The 16620-nt window shown below is 44.5% G+C and overlaps 1 protein-coding gene and 1 long non-coding RNA gene across 2 annotated transcripts in view; one reads left to right on the plus strand and one right to left on the minus strand.

Moving 5' to 3' along the window:
- LOC142049855 (uncharacterized) overlaps positions 1-16620 on the minus strand; it is a 704768-nt gene that overhangs the window by 105071 nt on the left and 583077 nt on the right. The gene's annotated exons all lie outside the window — the stretch shown is intronic.
- Positions 3413-16620, plus strand: part of LMNB2 (lamin B2) — a 40322-nt gene continuing 27114 nt past the window's right edge. The window contains exons 1-2 of the mRNA XM_075077804.1: positions 3413-3700; positions 15052-15188. Coding sequence (XP_074933905.1) covers positions 3500-3700; positions 15052-15188 — 338 coding nt within the window. The 5' untranslated portion in view covers positions 3413-3499. The remainder of the gene's footprint in view (positions 3701-15051; positions 15189-16620) is intronic.

A 16620-nucleotide genomic window follows, 5' to 3' on the forward strand; every position in this document is an offset into this window, starting at 1 on the left:
CTGGGATCCACCTGGCTGGAGAGCAGCTCTGTGGAAAGGGACCTGGGGGTCCTGGTGGACAGAAAGCTCAACATGAGCGAACAGCATGCTGCTGCGGCCAAGAAGGCCAACAGGATGCTGGGTTGCATCAAAAAGGGCATTGCCAGCAGAGATAAAGAAGTCATCATCCCACTCTACTCAGCGCTTGTCAGGCCACACCTGGAGTACTGTGTACAGTTCTGGTCCCCGCTGTACAAAAAGGATGTGGACAGGCTGGAAGGGGTCCAGAGAAGGGCCACCAAGATGATCAAAGGACTGGGAAGCCTGCCATACGAGGATAGGCTGGGAGAACTGGGTTTGTTCAGCCTTGAGAAAAGGAGGCTCAGAGGGGATCTCATCACTGTGTACCAGTACTTAAGGGGTAGTTACAAAGAAGATGGAGACTCCCTTTTTACACGGAGTCACATGGAGAGGACAAGGGGGAATGGACACAAATTGCTCTTGGGGAGATTCTGATTGGACACCAGAGGGAAATTTTTCACAGTGAGAACAGTCAACCATTGGAATAAATCTCCCCAGGGAAGTGGTTGACTCGGCCACGTTGGACACCTTCAAGAGTCGTCTGGACAGGGTGCTGGGCCATCTTGTCTAGACTGTGCTCTTCCCAGAAAGGTTGGACTAGATGATCTGTGAGGTCCCTTCCAACCTGTGATTCTGTGATTCTGTGAACTGGCAACATTAGAAGGGGAAAAGAGAATCATACCTTTGAAACATTCAAAGTTTCTAAGCCATTTTTAAAAAACCTGACAGACAAAATAATGGGGGAATTTGAGCTAAACTTTATGAGCAAAAGGAATTTACATCTGGATTACATTATCAATCAAAGTTAGGCAAAAGATTTAAAAGAATTCCCAAATTATGACAGATGGGCAGAGTATCACGTCAAATCACAAGAGAAGAAATGAGCTAACCCAAAAATGCTTATGCAGAGGCTTTCAGCATTCCTACAATATTTTTTTCTGGCTTAATATAAACAAAGTTTGTAACTGGTCTTCCACGAATTTGCTGGTGTTGGAAACTGCATGTTGAGAGAGAAAAAGTTCATTCTAAGTGCATGGCTCAATGGTCACATGCATTTTTTTGCTTTCCTCGGGGGAAGGCAGTGATGTTTGAAACGATACAGATTACAGACAGGCAGCTCTGGGAGGAGGCACGGGGATGGGGGATGGAGCCGATCTAGGAGCAGTTGGTTTACAGATTGCAGAAAGGCGCCAAAATTCAAAAAACGCACTGTACTTCAAATCCAGAGACGCGGATGAAAACAGTGAGGAAGGAGGCGGCCCCACGGACTCCTGGGCTGTCCGTGGTCTGGCTCTGTGCCCTGAGCGGGCAGACAGGGCAGGATCTGACCTCCCTGCTGAGCAAAGAGGCCACAGCCCTCTGGGATTTGTAGTCTTTTCTTTCTGCTTCCTTTCCCAGATAAATTCAAGTCAAAACCAACTTGAATTCAGTCAGAAAGCTGAGTTTTGCACCGAGTTGTATATCATATTATCAGATCTCACTGATAAACATCTGATAACAGTGACCTTCAACAGGGAGGTGGTATAAATGCCTACAGAAAGGGCATGTGTAGTGATCTATAGGCTTATTCTCATTTTACCTATCATTAATCAACTCCCTCCAAGTAACCCACTGATACCCCCGCTTCATGGACTCGGTGTGGAAATCCGTGCCCTCAGCTCCCCGTAGGAGACGGGGTGAGGGAGCCGTCAGTGCTGTCCTAGGAGAGATGATGCCCAAGCCAGGTGGAACGGGCACTGTTGTCTACAGAGGAAGCCACGACAACTCTTTTCATATTGGATGTATATTTTTAAACAAATGCGTTCAGGTGAAAACCTACTATTTACATGGGTCAGCAGCTAAAGATACGCAGTGATTGCAAGAGGGACTTAAGCTATTTGCTGACAAGGGTACTGAGTGTCCAGAATTCCTGGATTTATGCTGAGGTTTTCCAGTTTGAGGTATACTTGATATTAGGATCCCAGATCCTCTAACATGAGGATCATCTAGCTTCTATTTTGAGGATAAACCCATTTGCACCTATTTGTTTAGTCTGGCTCCCTAAGTTTATTTTCCTATTTCACGTGCAGTATATTCTCTTTCCTGTTTCTCTGTCTAGATCTGTCCTCCCTCTCATGCACAGCACATTTTTGTGTTATGCTCATGCTGCTTTTTTTCTTTGCTCTCCATGTATATAGATGACAAACTTTAAATCTGTTTTTTCTACTTCTCAGGCAGAAAATCTCCCCTTTCTCAGCCTTCCCTGGTAGCCAAAAGGCACAACAGCAGTAAGGGCTTTTCAGCCTCCAGAGTTTTGGGACATGAGGAATTAGCTCATGGGAATGGTAATCCACTTTATACCAGTTAATGCACAAGAATTGATAGAAGTTGGGGTATACTCAGTAAAAATATGTTTTGGGAAAAATAATACTCCAAATCTTTAGGAAGGGAAAACTTCCCAGTGGATTTTAGTTTGTACAAAATTTGGCTGCATCCCTGGGACTGGAAAATTATTTCAGGATAGCTTCCTCCTTGAATGGCCTGATTGGAGATTGGGAGGCATTGCAACCTCTCAGAAAAACTTCAGAAGAAATTTGTAAAATCTACAAAACAGCACTCCTAAAAATTCACCCATGGAAATGGCCGATTGACATTTTTTCTGAGACTCTCCACCCCCAATTTAAGCAAACAGCAGGTCCCTGGCCTATAAAACTTCAGTGCTAACAGCAAAGAACGGCAAATTCACAAACAGCTCAGACCAGGGTTATATAACAATGTTGTAGATAACTAATGTGAAAATATATCCTGTAGGAGAAATGCTACACAAGTTTCAATAAAACTGTGACCACCATGGCATCCCTTCTAGTCAGCATGCCTCTGCTGGGGTACGATGGTGGCTGGTGGTTTAGTAGGTTTGGTGAGACCAGGGTGGCCGGTGGGTCAGGTGAGTTTGGTGAGCCCGGGGCTTATGGCCAGCCTTGCGCTCTGGAAGGGTGGGGGGCGTGCTGTGGGCTGGGACCCGCGGGGGAATCCGCACCCACCAACACCTGAGTGGTGGCTCTGGCTGCCAGCGGGACTGCTGACAGGTGAGGAGTGTGTGAGGAACAATCCTGGTGGGTAGCTCTGGTCCCTCCGGGTTTTATTACGATCTTTCAAGATCGGCTTCCTGCGCTGACACTCACAACAGCCTAATTTTGTATTTTAATACGCGGCACAAGCTACGCTTTTGGATGAGGAGCAGACTCGGGCCCGCCAGGCGTCGGGGAGCCCACAAAATGGCGGGCGGGCGGGCGGCCGGGACTGCGCCTCCCAGCGTGCCCTGCGGCGCGGCGATCTTGGCGCCGAGACTTCATTTCCCAGGCGGCCCTGCGGCAGGGGAGGTGATGCCCGCCATTTTACCGCTCCCTCCTCCCCCGGTGCGGCTGGATTGAATGAGCCCGCTGCCTGCGAATTGAGCGCCATGTCAGGCACCCCGAGCCGTGGCACCCCCGGCGGGACCCCGCTGTCGCCGACTCGCATCTCCCGCATGCAGGAGAAGGAGGAGCTGCGGCAGCTCAATGACCGCCTGGCCGTTTATATCGACCGTGTGCGCGCGCTGGAGCTGGAGAATGACCGGCTGCTGCTGAAGATCTCCGAGAAGGAGGAGGTCACCACCCGGGAGGTACGGCCCGGGGCGACCTGCTGGCCCTCGCCCGGGTCTCCGGGGCGGGCGGGCGAGCGGCGGCGGCCCGTGGGAGGCATTTCCCCCGCTCCGTCCCGAGGAGGGGGTCCGCGGCCCAGGGGCTCGGCCGAACTGTTCCCGTGCAGCGCCTCCGCCCGGCGTGGGGTGCACTGTGGCGGCCCTGGGCTCGGCGGCGCCATGTGCGGCCCGCCGCGCCGTTCCCGCCTAGCTCCGGCCTCGGGGCGAAGGTCGCCCCGGGGCGGTGGGTTCTGGCCGTGCCTGGCAGTTGGGCTGAGGGCGAGAGCTGCGGGGGCAGGGCGGAGCTTCGGGCGGGCTGGAGGGGGACTGTGGAGATCCAGCGCCTGCCTGTGTGGCCCCTCGGGGGGCTGTTAGGGTCTCTCTGGCCGCGGTGGTGGGCTGTTGGTGACACGTTCAAGGTGGCTCAGGCCGGGGTCGTCACCGAGTGAAAAATCGGACACCTGGAAGGGCGCCGGTGGCGGGAGCGGGCCGGGAAGCGGCTCCGGGTGGCGGGGCGAGTGCGGCGCCGCTCCCGCGGTCGCGTGGCGGGCGCAGTCGCACACTCCCCGGTGTGTTTCGGCCCCGGGGGGCTTGCGGCACTGAATACCGTTCTCGGGGTCCTCTGGGTCTTCGTGCAGGTCTCGGCCGCTGTGGGCTGGTTCTTTGCTGTAGTTTGTAGTCTGTTCCTCGTGCAGGCTGAGCCTTCTTGGTGTACTGGACCCCATGCTGAGCACATGCGTCCTGTGAATTGTAGCAACCTGAACGTTACTTTACTGCCCCTATCCTGACGGTTGATGCGATGAGATGAAAAATTTGAAAAGGTTTTGACTAACTTTGCTTCTCACCGGAGAAAATCTTTCCTAGTCTCTGTAAATGCCAGGAATCAAATCCTTGTAGCGTGAACTACTCCGATCTGCTTCCTGTGGTCTTGGAGGCAAAACTGGCTGATCCTTTTTCCTAAGCCACGTTTTGCTCTTCCTTTTTCTGTTGTATCTGCTTTCCCCCAGGACTCTACTTCCCTTGTGGAGGAAGGGTGTAGTCAGTGACACAGCTGGGGACAGTCCCACCCATCCTATACCAGCCCAAATCCCCTCTACTCCATCTCTTGGAGGCAGTCTGCAAGATGAGGTGTCCCACCTCTGAGATGAAATTAAATTTGTGTGGAAAACCTGTAGGTAACAGCCTTTACTGTAACTTGTGTGATGCAATCGATTTCTGTGCCACTGTGTAGGCTTGTTGGCGCTTTTTTTAATTCCCCTTTAAGGGTCTGGTTTGATGATGCTAGGGATGGTGGGAGGAAGGTTTGAATTAATTTAGTTTAAGCAGACCAGATATGGTAGTGTCTTGTTTTGGGAGTGGTTGGCCTACCTGCAATTAGTGTACACCCAGGATTGAAGTACCTTTAAAGTCCCTTTGTTACCATGTAATGATATATGATCACTTCCATGTTTTCAAAATAACTAGATATTTCTAAATGTAAAACATGCCTATATCACTTGTCCTGTGTAGAACCATGCTATAAACAAAGTAACTATGTCTGGTTCAGGGAGGTTCTGAGTTGTAGATTGCTGGCAGCTAGAAGGAGTATGCATTTTAAATGTAGGAGGCAGAACATAATTCTATTGACAGTACACATATAATGAGTAAGCACAGGAGAAGCAGAAAACAGGTATAATACCATTATATTTTTTTAATATGAACATAAACCAACTCTTAATAGCAGTTCTGTGTGTTATCAGTTCTGGAAAAATACTTCTGATATTCTGAATAATCAGAAAATAAACTTGAGGATTTTGATACAAATACTTTGCTTACTTTGCCCTTGAGCTTTCCCTCACTTTTCCTCCAGACTTCAAAAAAACCTTGTAAGTCTTAGACATACTCTAACAAACTTTGTCAGAATTCCTCAAGCTCTTCTTTGACACATCAGAGACAATTTAAGATACTTTAGCTGGTCTCTGGACCATGTTTATTAAATGCTTCTGCCGTCCCTTCAGAACAGCATATTTATTCTTTACATATGTCCAGAAAAGGAGACTTTGTAGTCTTACTGCTTTGATGCAGGATAGTGTGCAGTAGTTTAGGACTGTGGGAGCAGTAAAACTTCAGATGGCTGTCAGAATTTGGGTTTGCCAGAATGGGAGAATCCTGTCCTTTCACTTTCAGGATCAATCTAGTAAACCAAATTTTCTGCTGACAATTCAGTTTTCTTGTTACATTGTTAGAATTCATGTTCAAAAAATGATTAGGCTCAGCATGAAATAAGATATTAAAAATAAACCCTCCAAACCCCTCAAAAAACCAAACAATACCCAAAGCAATTCTAACTTCTGTGTAGAAGCACAGTTCACCGTAGCCCAGTGATATTGGCATGCTGTTCTGGGTACATCATTATATCCTTATATTAGCTCTACCTGCTTAAAATAGACTATTTTCTTTTCCCAGGGTGTTCAAGATGAAAATTCCCCATGGCTGTCCTCAACTGTGTGTAAATTTGACTGATTTTTGTAAGCTGTCTAAATATTCTAATATTTTTGGCTTATCTCTGGTAGTAGCAGGGAATATCATCTGCTGCTGTGGTAGATGGAATGATGCATGTTGTGGGATGGCAAGCAAGAGTTGACTGCTCATGGTGAGCTCTACGTTAACACCTGGGACTTTTGCCTTGAGACCAGGTGATGGGCCCATAATCCAAGGCAAATGGGAGGCTGAGGATTGCTATGACAAGCAGCAGCCAAGAGCATGGTATCATGAGAGAGATGTTTGTCCCTTGCTTGCCACTCCAGTGTCCCACAGTGACCATGGGTGAGACCATTAATAACATCTCTTCCCCCACCCCTGTGTGCATGGGACCAAAGGGTTGGTGTTTCTGGTCTTGTTCTCAAAGCTCAGGTTTAGGGGAATATCTTCTAGATGAGAGAAGTTCTGCTGATGCTGTTTAGGCAAGGACCATAGTCACTGCTCTGCTAGAGGCTCTTTAATTATCAGCTCATCAGGATGTTCTTTTCCCTTGTTGCTTTAATCACCAATCTGCAGAAGATGGAAGAAAGCAGCCTCTTTGCCCTCCTCTGTTGGGCAATCTCCTTAGTTTTACAGACGACGGCTGCATCGTGGCGTTGGAACAAAATAACTCCTGTTGCTCTTTTTGAGGAACACAGGGCTGCCACCTCTTAACAGTAGAAAAAGGAACTTTGCAGAAGTTGAGATTCATCTCTAGCCCTCTACTAATGATAGCCCTTTCCCCCTGCTTTTCCTAACCCTGTCCAATGCTGTTCTGTCTCTACTTGTATGCAGTATAGGCCTCTAGATAAATTAAAATGTATTTGTCTGTGGGCTTACTATATACAAAAAAAATATTTTGCCTTTGTAGCTGGGGGAACCTATAATTGTCCTCATTCTTTCTCTGTTTGCTCTCTTGCATGAGTCCCCTTGTGTAGCTTAGCTTGTGACAGAAGAGAAATTTAGCTCATCCCCTTGTTTTTCTACCTCCCTAGTATATGACTAATGCTGTTCTCCCTGTGTTGGGGTCACTGTTACAGTAACCTAATTTGTGAGGCTGGGAAGGGGAATACTGGAAGGGCTAAGAGGAAGAGAGTTCTAGAGCTCTCCTCAATTCCCTTTCTACTAACTCTCTGCCCTCCCCTGCGGTGCTTATGATTGCAGCCTCTCATGATGTGCATGAGAGGGGTTACTACACTGTTCTGAGGACATCCTGCTGTTCTCTCCCACAGAAAGGAGAAGTAGGGAGAAAAAGAGAACATCCCTGAGAGCCTCAGCTACTAACAGCAATTTCCCTTGTGACAAAAGCAGTATCTACAGTGGGTTCCCTCTTCACCTATGTCTTCCCAGCTCAGTGGGTGTGATTACAGGTGGCTGCAGTCTTGTATGTCACAGCCATCAGAACATTCACTGTGGTCTCACCTGGTCTCCATTTATCTGCCAGTACTGTGGCTACCATGCCCTTCACATGCACCATATGTAGTAACCAGAGCTACTGTTGTGACCAGGATATTGGGGTCTGGTGTTGCCTAGTTGCCACCTGCAAAATACATGTTCAGATGCTGCTGTGGATGGTGGGTCACTCAAGAGTTGTAGTGTCCAGGACATGGAGTTAAATGGTCTTCTGGCACTATAGATATCATCTGGGAGGTGATGGTGGTGATACGCAACACACATCTTCGTTGTTCTTGAGAGCTTGATTGATATTCTTGGTAAGTCTGAGCCATAGTTGACTGGCAGTCCTTTGTTAATCCATAACTGGGTGTATAAGAACATATTGAGCCATACCTCGTGGGAATACACTTACGTTTTGCATATTAATGCATATTGAGATTAACGTTTCATCACCAAATTTGTCCTTGTGGTTGGATGGGGCATGCTTCTTGCCTTCTTGGCATGTTCTCTGTGTCTCCATTAAGTGATGTCTTGCAGCTTCACTCAAGTGATTGCTATCAGAGGGTCTGTGTTCGTCTATCCTTGAACCACTGCACAGTGAGCTTTGAGTGCTCCCAGCAGAAGTTGGTAGGTTAAAGAGCATTCAGCAGTCCTGCCTTCCAGACTGTGCTATGGAAACAACTCTGTTTTCTTGTTCTCCACATGCTCTAGTTCTTGTCCCCTGTGTTGCCCAGTTAAAAACTCGCAGGCTCTTTTGCCAGCAAAAGAGGAAAAAACTGAAAGCACATTTGTAGTGCAGTTCATAGGGTGTTCAACTTGGCCTCTGTGCAGGAAGAGTTAGGCTTGGGTGCATGTTGATGTGGATCAGGCTGCAGCCTGTCTTCTGATTCCTGCTGAACTCTGTTTTGAGGTTTTAGCTTTATTTCTTCCATCACCTTCAGATGGGGGGGCTACATTTTTCAGAGTGGAGGGACCCATTTGCTGGCCTAACCTGTCATCTGGGGAGGATTGACAACTGCTTTAAAGAGACAGGATCCACCTGAATAAGTAGGGCAAATGTATCTTTGACAACAGAGCTGGTCAACCTGCTAAGAACAACTTTAAACTGGGAATGATGGGGGAGGGAGAGATTCCTTTTGAGAAAGATCAGGTGAGGAAGTAGTGGATGGGGTAAGCAAGCAAAAGCCTGGGATTATGGGAACAGAAAAAGGATGAAATGGAAACACCCCAAGCATGTAAAGAAGGAATGTCTACAGAACAGTGTTGTGGGGAAGCTCTTCTGCCCTTTCTGGGGAATCATCTCTGAAGGGCCTGCAACACTAATGTGTGCAGCATGGGGAACAAATGGGGGAATGAAAAGTCCGTGAGCAGTTACAGAACTATGACCTCATTGGGAGGAGAGATAGCTCTCGTGTCTAGAGTGCTATGACAGATGGATACAGGCTTTTCAGGAAGGTGAGGAGGGGGAGTTGCCCTTTATGTGAGAGAGCAGTGGGAATGCCTGCAGCTCTGCCTGAGGACAGATTATGAGCTAGCTGAGAGCTTGGTCAGGATTAGTGGGCAGACCAAGATGGGTGACATTGTGGTATGTCTGCTATGTACGTATAAGCAGGACCACAACCCTGAATATCAGGAGAGTAGACTTTAGCCTCTTCAGGGTTCTGCTTGGAAGAATCCCATGGGTTACAGCCCTGGAGAAAAAAGGGGTCCATGAGCGTTGCATTGATATTCAAGGATAACCTCTTCCAAGCTGAAGACTGGTCCATCCCAACGATCAGGAAATGGAGCAAAGGTGGCAGGAAACCTGTATGGATGAGCAAGGAGGTCCTGACTGAACTCAGGAAAGCTGATGTGCTCTATGCCTTCTTGTGGTTTGACCAGCCTTCAGGAATCCCAGGCCCCTGAGACCAGAGGGAAAGTCTGGTGCAAGGAAGACTTCCTCTTGGTAGAGGAGGATCAGGATAAGGAACATCTAAACAAACTGGACATAAGTCCATGGGACCTGATGGGTTGCACCCATTAGTGCGAAGGGAACTGGCTGACATAATTGTGAGGCTACTCTGTTATCTTTGAAAGATCATGATGATTAGGAGAGGTTCCTGAAGATTGGAAGAAAGCTAATGTCATGCCTGTCTTCAGGGGGGTCAAGAAGGAAGATCCAGGGAGCTACAGTCCAATTAACCTCACCTCAGTTCTGGTGAACTCAGTTCAGGTGATGTCTCTGCGTCTTTTTTTTCTTCTCCGTGCCTGCTTGGACTCTGCGTGGCCTCTGTAGGACCCTTTGGTGGGGGATATTGTTCAAGCCTTTTGGGAGTCCAGGCAGACTGGCTTAGCTCAATATCCCCTTTCTGAATGCATGTTGACTTTTCAAACCCTTGTTCATGTGCTTGTTCACTTGTCTGCTGCTTTCCTTTAAAAAAAGCCATACTGTGTGACTGTTTTCTCCACTTTGTTGTGCTTATACAAGTATCCACTACTACTTGTCTGTGTTTAGTAGAATTGTCTTGAATACCTCCTCCCTGGTTGACTGAGCAAGTCCAGTAGATTGTGAAACTTTTATTTTGCACAAGTCCTTTTGATTCTTCCTCAGTATGACTCCTACTCGTGGGCCCTGTAATTCTGTTCTTCGGGTTAATGTCTGCTGTACTGCCATGAACTTCAGAGTTTAGAGACAGGTAGTTCCTGTTTTAGAAAATTGGATGGCATGAGCCATCTTCTAATTCTCTAGTACAAAGTGGACTCTAAATGAGAGCTTAAATAACTTGATGATTTAGTTCAAAAAGTGGGCTTTAGAAAGCTGTTCATACTTTCATTTAGAAAGTGATAGCTTGTTACTGCTTGTTTTGTTCTGTTCTATGCAGTGCTATTCCACTGATGCTTAAGAATCCTCTAGTGCAACTGTAAGTGTAAAAAACAAAACAAAAAACCCCAAACAACAAAACAAACCAAAAGGTATGTTCTCACTGCGGTTTTTTTAGGTGGTGGTTCTACATAAACTGGTCAGCTTGGGGCCATAGACTCTCATGTATGCCTCGTGCCTTTTTCATGAGCAGAGCAAGATAATTGCTTTCTACACCATTCATGAGTTGTTCTTCAAACTTCGTTTTTTGGCTTGCCATGCTGTATTGTGATTAACAGAAGTCACGATCAATTCATTTTTCTTGTCTGTGTATGACCTCAGCCTTTTGAACAATGCTTTACTATGTCTCATCCTCGTTTTGGTCATCTTAAAATATTTTGTATATGTGATCTCTTTAGTTTACAATGGTGTCTTTATACAATATCTTGCTTTCTAGAAAGATTTTATTCTTTTTAAAATTTGTTTTAACAAATACCTCGGTACTCCCCAGTTGCCATGCTGAAACAATTGCAGCAGTCATTGATATATTTTTTTTTTTTTTTTGGCCTTCTCTTGCGTCTGCAAGGATGCTGAAACCAAGTCAACTGATGTTCTTGACAGTATCTTGGCAAATCTTCTATGTGCTCCTGAGAACCAGGTGAAGAGTTCCGTTCTCTCTTGTGGCTTCCTGGATTAGCCACTCCACGGCACTCACTACTAGTGTATGAAAATATAGCTCAGGTATCACCTTCTGGACCACAATTTGGGCTAAATGAAACCTGTTAGAATTACTGTATTTCTGGCTCTCTGATCTCCTGTAATGTCCCTGTTTTCCTTTGTAGCTGGTGGTCAGTAATCACTGTGTAAATCAGTGTTGTTCTGAATGATGCTTGCATTTCTCTTAACCTATTTTAAAAAATCTAGAGCCTGGAAAAAGTGTGTAAGTAAAAGGTGACAAAGATGAGCAGAGCAGCAGAACAACTTGTGACCAGGAGCAAATCTGGAAAAGAGATAAGATACCTGAGGTCTCTAAGTCACAAGTCCAAACAAAGAGCTCTGTCTATGAAGCAAATATTCAGCATTTCTTACAACACAATCTAAAGGCATAAAACGAAATTATCAAGCAGTAGGTCTTAATCCACCAGTTGTCCTTGCATGATGCTCTCTGTTGTGGAAACCGAAAGCTAAACAGATTTACAAAAGGATTAGACAAATTAACAGTATTTGGTGACTGCTGGTTTTTGGTGCCTGGAAGCAATTTTTGGCTCAGATTTTTTTTCTTCAGCTTTTAGAAGCTGGGAGTTTAAGTGTTGAATCAGTGTGTTTGGCTCATTCTCTGTACTTTCTCCCTTCAGCATTTGCTGCCAGCTGCTGTTCCATAAGCTGCTTCCAGCTTATGCTGGAAGGATTGGCATAGGCTTCAAGGATGAGTTTGTATCTTTCTCAGATGTGGGGAGCAGGAGACAATCAGTTGTGGTAACCCAAACAAAATGATGAGGAACAACAAATGAAGGAAGGAATTTGAATTGATAGATTCTACAGGTAGAAGATGGCAAAACCTGTCTGACCATGTCTTCCAAAGAATACTGGATGCAAGAGAAGATGGAAGTGTTCAAGGACAGGTACACACTGTCTGGTGGCACTCTGCTCAGAGATTTGATCAGCCAAAGAACCAGGAATGGGCTTCACAGTTGCCAGATGCATTTATTCAAAGTCCTTCTCTTGTTGCTGTGGATGCTGGCTGTTGTTCCTATTGACTTTTTGTGTGTCCGTGTGTCCCCGTCCAGAAGGGGCATGTGAGGCTTGTCCTAGGAGGTCCTGCTTTGGTTTAACAGCACCTTTTTAAGAATGTCTGGAAGTGTCACTGTACTAGAGACCAAACTGAGTAGCAAATGTAAAGTGGTTTAAAAAAGGGAGTGGGCAGAAGAGTGTCTGCAGAGTCAAAACAAAGCAAAATCATAGGTGTATGCTAAAAAGAGTCACTTTTGGGATCATACTTCTCTGGAGACTTTCATACAGTCAGACTCTAAGTTAAGTTCCTTCCACCAGAACAGAGTTTGAGGAGTGACAATTTCAGGGAACAAAAATACAGAATTTCAGTGCTGGGGTAGAAGGTGCTTTCAGTGAATAAATGTCTTGGGCTAGAAGTGTAGTCAAGTACATAATACCTGGCTAGTTCAGCTAAGCTGGCACTACTTACTTTCCTTTGAGCCTGCTGCTGTGTTTGGTTCTCCTCAGCTTGACCAGTGCTGAAAATAAAAAAGGTGCTATTTTTTATGATCTAGAAAGACCATCTTGAACTGTCCTCCAGTTCAGTTTGATAATTTAAAACTTTTATCAATGTTGTCATGAATCCATATTCTTTTTGCATCCTTTTGTTAGAGTTCTGGCGAGGGTTTGTTTTTTTGGGTGTGGTGTGTGGGGTGTGTTTTGCAGTGATTGAAGGTGTTGCTGCTCCCAGCTGTCTGCTGCCTCCCTGTGCTGGAAGCTGCAATGTGTCCTTATGTCTCAGTTATTTCTGTCTGCTCAGTGCATTAGCTTAAAATTCTAGTGAAAGTGGCTTTTTTGACTAACACTTTGGACTGTGAATTGGACCTGTGTGTTTCCTTCTCATGCTTGTTACTGGAATAGGAGTAGAGAAGAGGTTAACATGCTGCAGGAGAAAAACATGTACTCAGCTACCACAACCGGTTATGCTGTGAATGAATCAGTCCTTTCTAATTAAGTAGTCTCTGGTTCTCTTTACCAACAGGTTCTGAAACTGCTTTCATCATGCAAATTTTGGCTCCATCTAGCCATATTCTCTACACAGCAATTGCATTAAGTGTTTAGTCTCTGTTGAGACTATTGTTGTTTCGGTGTTGTTAAGCTCTGTATTGTTGGTTATGCCTCAAAAGTGTAAATAATTTACTGTAAGTATCACACAGTAACACCTCTTTGACAGTATTCACAAAAACCTAGGGGAAAAGGCTTTCTTCCTTTGTACCTCAATATGCAATTCCAGTTTATGCCCTGGAGTACTGGGAAGAGATTTGTCCTTGTGTCCTGCACTGTGATTTAGTGTGTGTCTCTGAACCTATACCAATACAGCCCCAAGTTCCTGGTAGATGTCCTAGGGCAAGGATTTTGGCACATGTCAGAGTTGAAGGGCAGATGGTCTAAAGAAGGGCTGCCATTAGAGAAGGAGCATTGTAGGTGCAATACCTGATGGTGCAGAATCAGTGCTTGGCCTTTGGGCGATTGTATTTTGTATTGCAATTTGCAAATACTGTATTTTCACTCAAGGGTCATCCATAATGAAAGGCTTTACAGCCTTAAAATCTCCAGTTTCTTCTTGGCGTTGTAGAGTGTGGTATGAATGAGTTTAGCATAGTCATGGTACACTGCTTTGTAGAACTTCCTAAGTTTTGTAACTGATAATACAGAGTTGTATTGGCTTGTGCCCTAAACAACCTATGGCTATCACTATGGAGAAGGAAAAAACCCAAACAAACCCCAAACCAAAACCTAAGCTGAATAAAGCTTGAAAGAATTAATTTCTTAAAAGAAGTAAGATAGCATGGATGTATAGACAGCCAACTCATTTCTGGTATGTGGTATGCTTGTCAACTAAGGCTTCTCAGCCCTCATACTGTCATGTTTTAGTTAATTTCAGAAGTTTTATGAGAATATAGTCTATCAGGATCTTAATTATATCCTGACTGCATTTAATCAGTCTATTTGACGATCAGATGGTTGAGTCTGTCTTTGGTGCTGCTCTGATGTTGAAATAGGCACTCCTAGGAATAGCAGTTTGCTTTCTTGTTTCTACATTTTATGCTTTGTTATGAAATTTCTCTTCCTAAAGTTGGTACATTCTGCTTTTGGCTCTTCTCACTTCCTGATTGCTCTGTTTCTGAATTTTTGCTTCTGTTCAAAACCTGTTTCTGAATCTTATATGGTCTTGACACTTTATCTGTCTTTTATACCTTACAAATAAAAAAAAGGTGTGGAAGACTTTGAGGTGCCTTGCTGCAGTCTGAATAGCTGATTATGTGATATATTGAGTTGGGACAGGGAGAAGTCTGTAGGTCCTTATCATCTGATGTAGAGAACAGGAGTGGAAGCAGTTCACGTTTCTGTAGTTCATCTAGTTTCAGATTCTTCTTAGCTTTATAGTGCAAGAGCAGCAGAGTCAAATTGGGCCTTGGACCTGTATTCAACAAGTCTATCACCACTTACCTTTAAGTGATATTACTGTTTTAAAAAAAAAAAAAATCTCCTAAAGCATCAGTATTGGAAATAAGAGCAAATAAGATCCGATTGTAGGGTGTACCGATCTGCTTCAATTTACCTCTTTGGAAGGCTTGCACACTTCAAACATAGTATGTTTTGTTGTGTTCCACTGGGAATAAAAATTAAATCTTGTCTTTGGGACTAGATGACGTCTAATTGTAGGTGTATATTAATTGCAAATGTTTGATAGGGAATGTTCTTAAACAACAGAAATCATGTCATATACCCTTTTTTTCAAAGAAAGCTTTGTGAAACCTGGTGCTGTGTTTCAGTTCTTTGATAGTCTTTGAGATGGTGTCATATCTGGATACTTTTTTCCCCTTAGGTGAGTGGAATCAAGAGTCTCTATGAGTCTGAACTGGCTGATGCTCGAAGAGTTCTGGATGAAACAGCCAAAGAGAGGGCAAGATTACAGATTGAAATAGGGAAACTGAGAGCAGAACTTGAGGAGTTCAATAAAAGGTAAGGAAAGCCCTGCATGATTTTTTTTTTTTTATTAAAATGGGCACTATTTGCAGTGGGAATGATACTATTGATGCTTCTTAAAATGCCTTTTGGAAGCATTGCAGATCAGTGAGAAGATCCAAGCTTGTCAGAGGGAAGTTCCTTAGGTTGCTGGTACAGCTAGTCAGAGCAGATAGTCCAACCAGTATATATACTGAAATGTATTTGTAGATATAAGATTAATATACTGTGATTTGAGCAATTCGGACATTAGAGGCTGAAACAATCAGTTGCCCCTGCTTCTGTCCTATTGTACCTCTCCTTTTGTGAGCATGCACATGTGCAGCTGTTTGGTAAACTGGATTGAGCAACTGATCTAGATGAAAATTGACCCATCCAAAGAAGGCTAATATTTAAATATTATCAGTTTTATTGTCTGGTTCACTGTATTGACTGATGGCAGAAATGAAGGAAAAGGGTGGCCCTGAGCAATTTGGGAATATGGAAGCAGTGTTGCCTTAAACACATGAAGCTACAAAGTAAGTGTGCTGGAAAAAGACCTTGTACTGACTACACTTTTAAAAACTGCTGTTCAGTTTACATCAAAAAGAACTGGCCTAACTGGCTGTTGAAGTTATTTCTATTCCCACTAGGGAGTTTTTGTAATAAAAAACTGTTTAGCAGTTGAAACTTCATTTTAAAATGAATATATGTGGTAGGAAAATTATTTTTTGCTTCTGATTGAATTTTGGTACCTATTTTAGTAGATAAGATTTGGGAGAGATTTTTCCTGAGCATGTCAGTATGTACATCACCTGTATACGAATGTTGTTGGCCATAAAATTGCTTTTAATCCAACAGTGCCAGAACAGGCCTACTGTAAGTCTCCCATCTCCCTTCATTTGCATCTCAGTGGTTATAAAAGAAATTGTTTCCCTCCCCTGTGTTTTTTCTGACTAGCTAGTTGATTCATGATGAAGTATTTCTTGTTTTCACTGTAAATTTTGCTGTATCCCTGGATCTTTGTTTTCTGTGTTGGGCCTTCTTGTTAAAGTCAGCCATTGGAGATATTTTGTGGACTTTGCCCCTAAAATAACTGTCCAAATATAAAATAGCTATAGAGTAAGCATCTCTATTTGCGTAAGTTGCTGTAAAGCCTATTGAACTCGGTGCACAGTTCATGCCAGATGATATGCCTGCATGCGTTCAGATGGCCTGTGCGTTAAAGTGTATGGACTCAGTTAGCTAGGCCTTTGTTAACCATAAGAAGACCCTCTGGTAACCAGGTCAGATGTAAACCCCTAAAGTTAAGTGGGATTAATACTGCCCAGCCCAGAAAGTGATAGAGATGATATTTTCCCTTGGGTCATCATCTCCCTTGCCCTTTGTTTGGACAGTTGAGTTGCCCCTTACCAGTCACTTAAATGATGGTTAATTCTGCCAGATGAAT

The sequence above is a fragment of the Phalacrocorax aristotelis genome, chromosome W (assembly GCF_949628215.1).
Source record: "Phalacrocorax aristotelis chromosome W, bGulAri2.1, whole genome shotgun sequence".
NCBI classification, from domain to species: domain Eukaryota; kingdom Metazoa; phylum Chordata; class Aves; order Suliformes; family Phalacrocoracidae; genus Phalacrocorax; species Phalacrocorax aristotelis.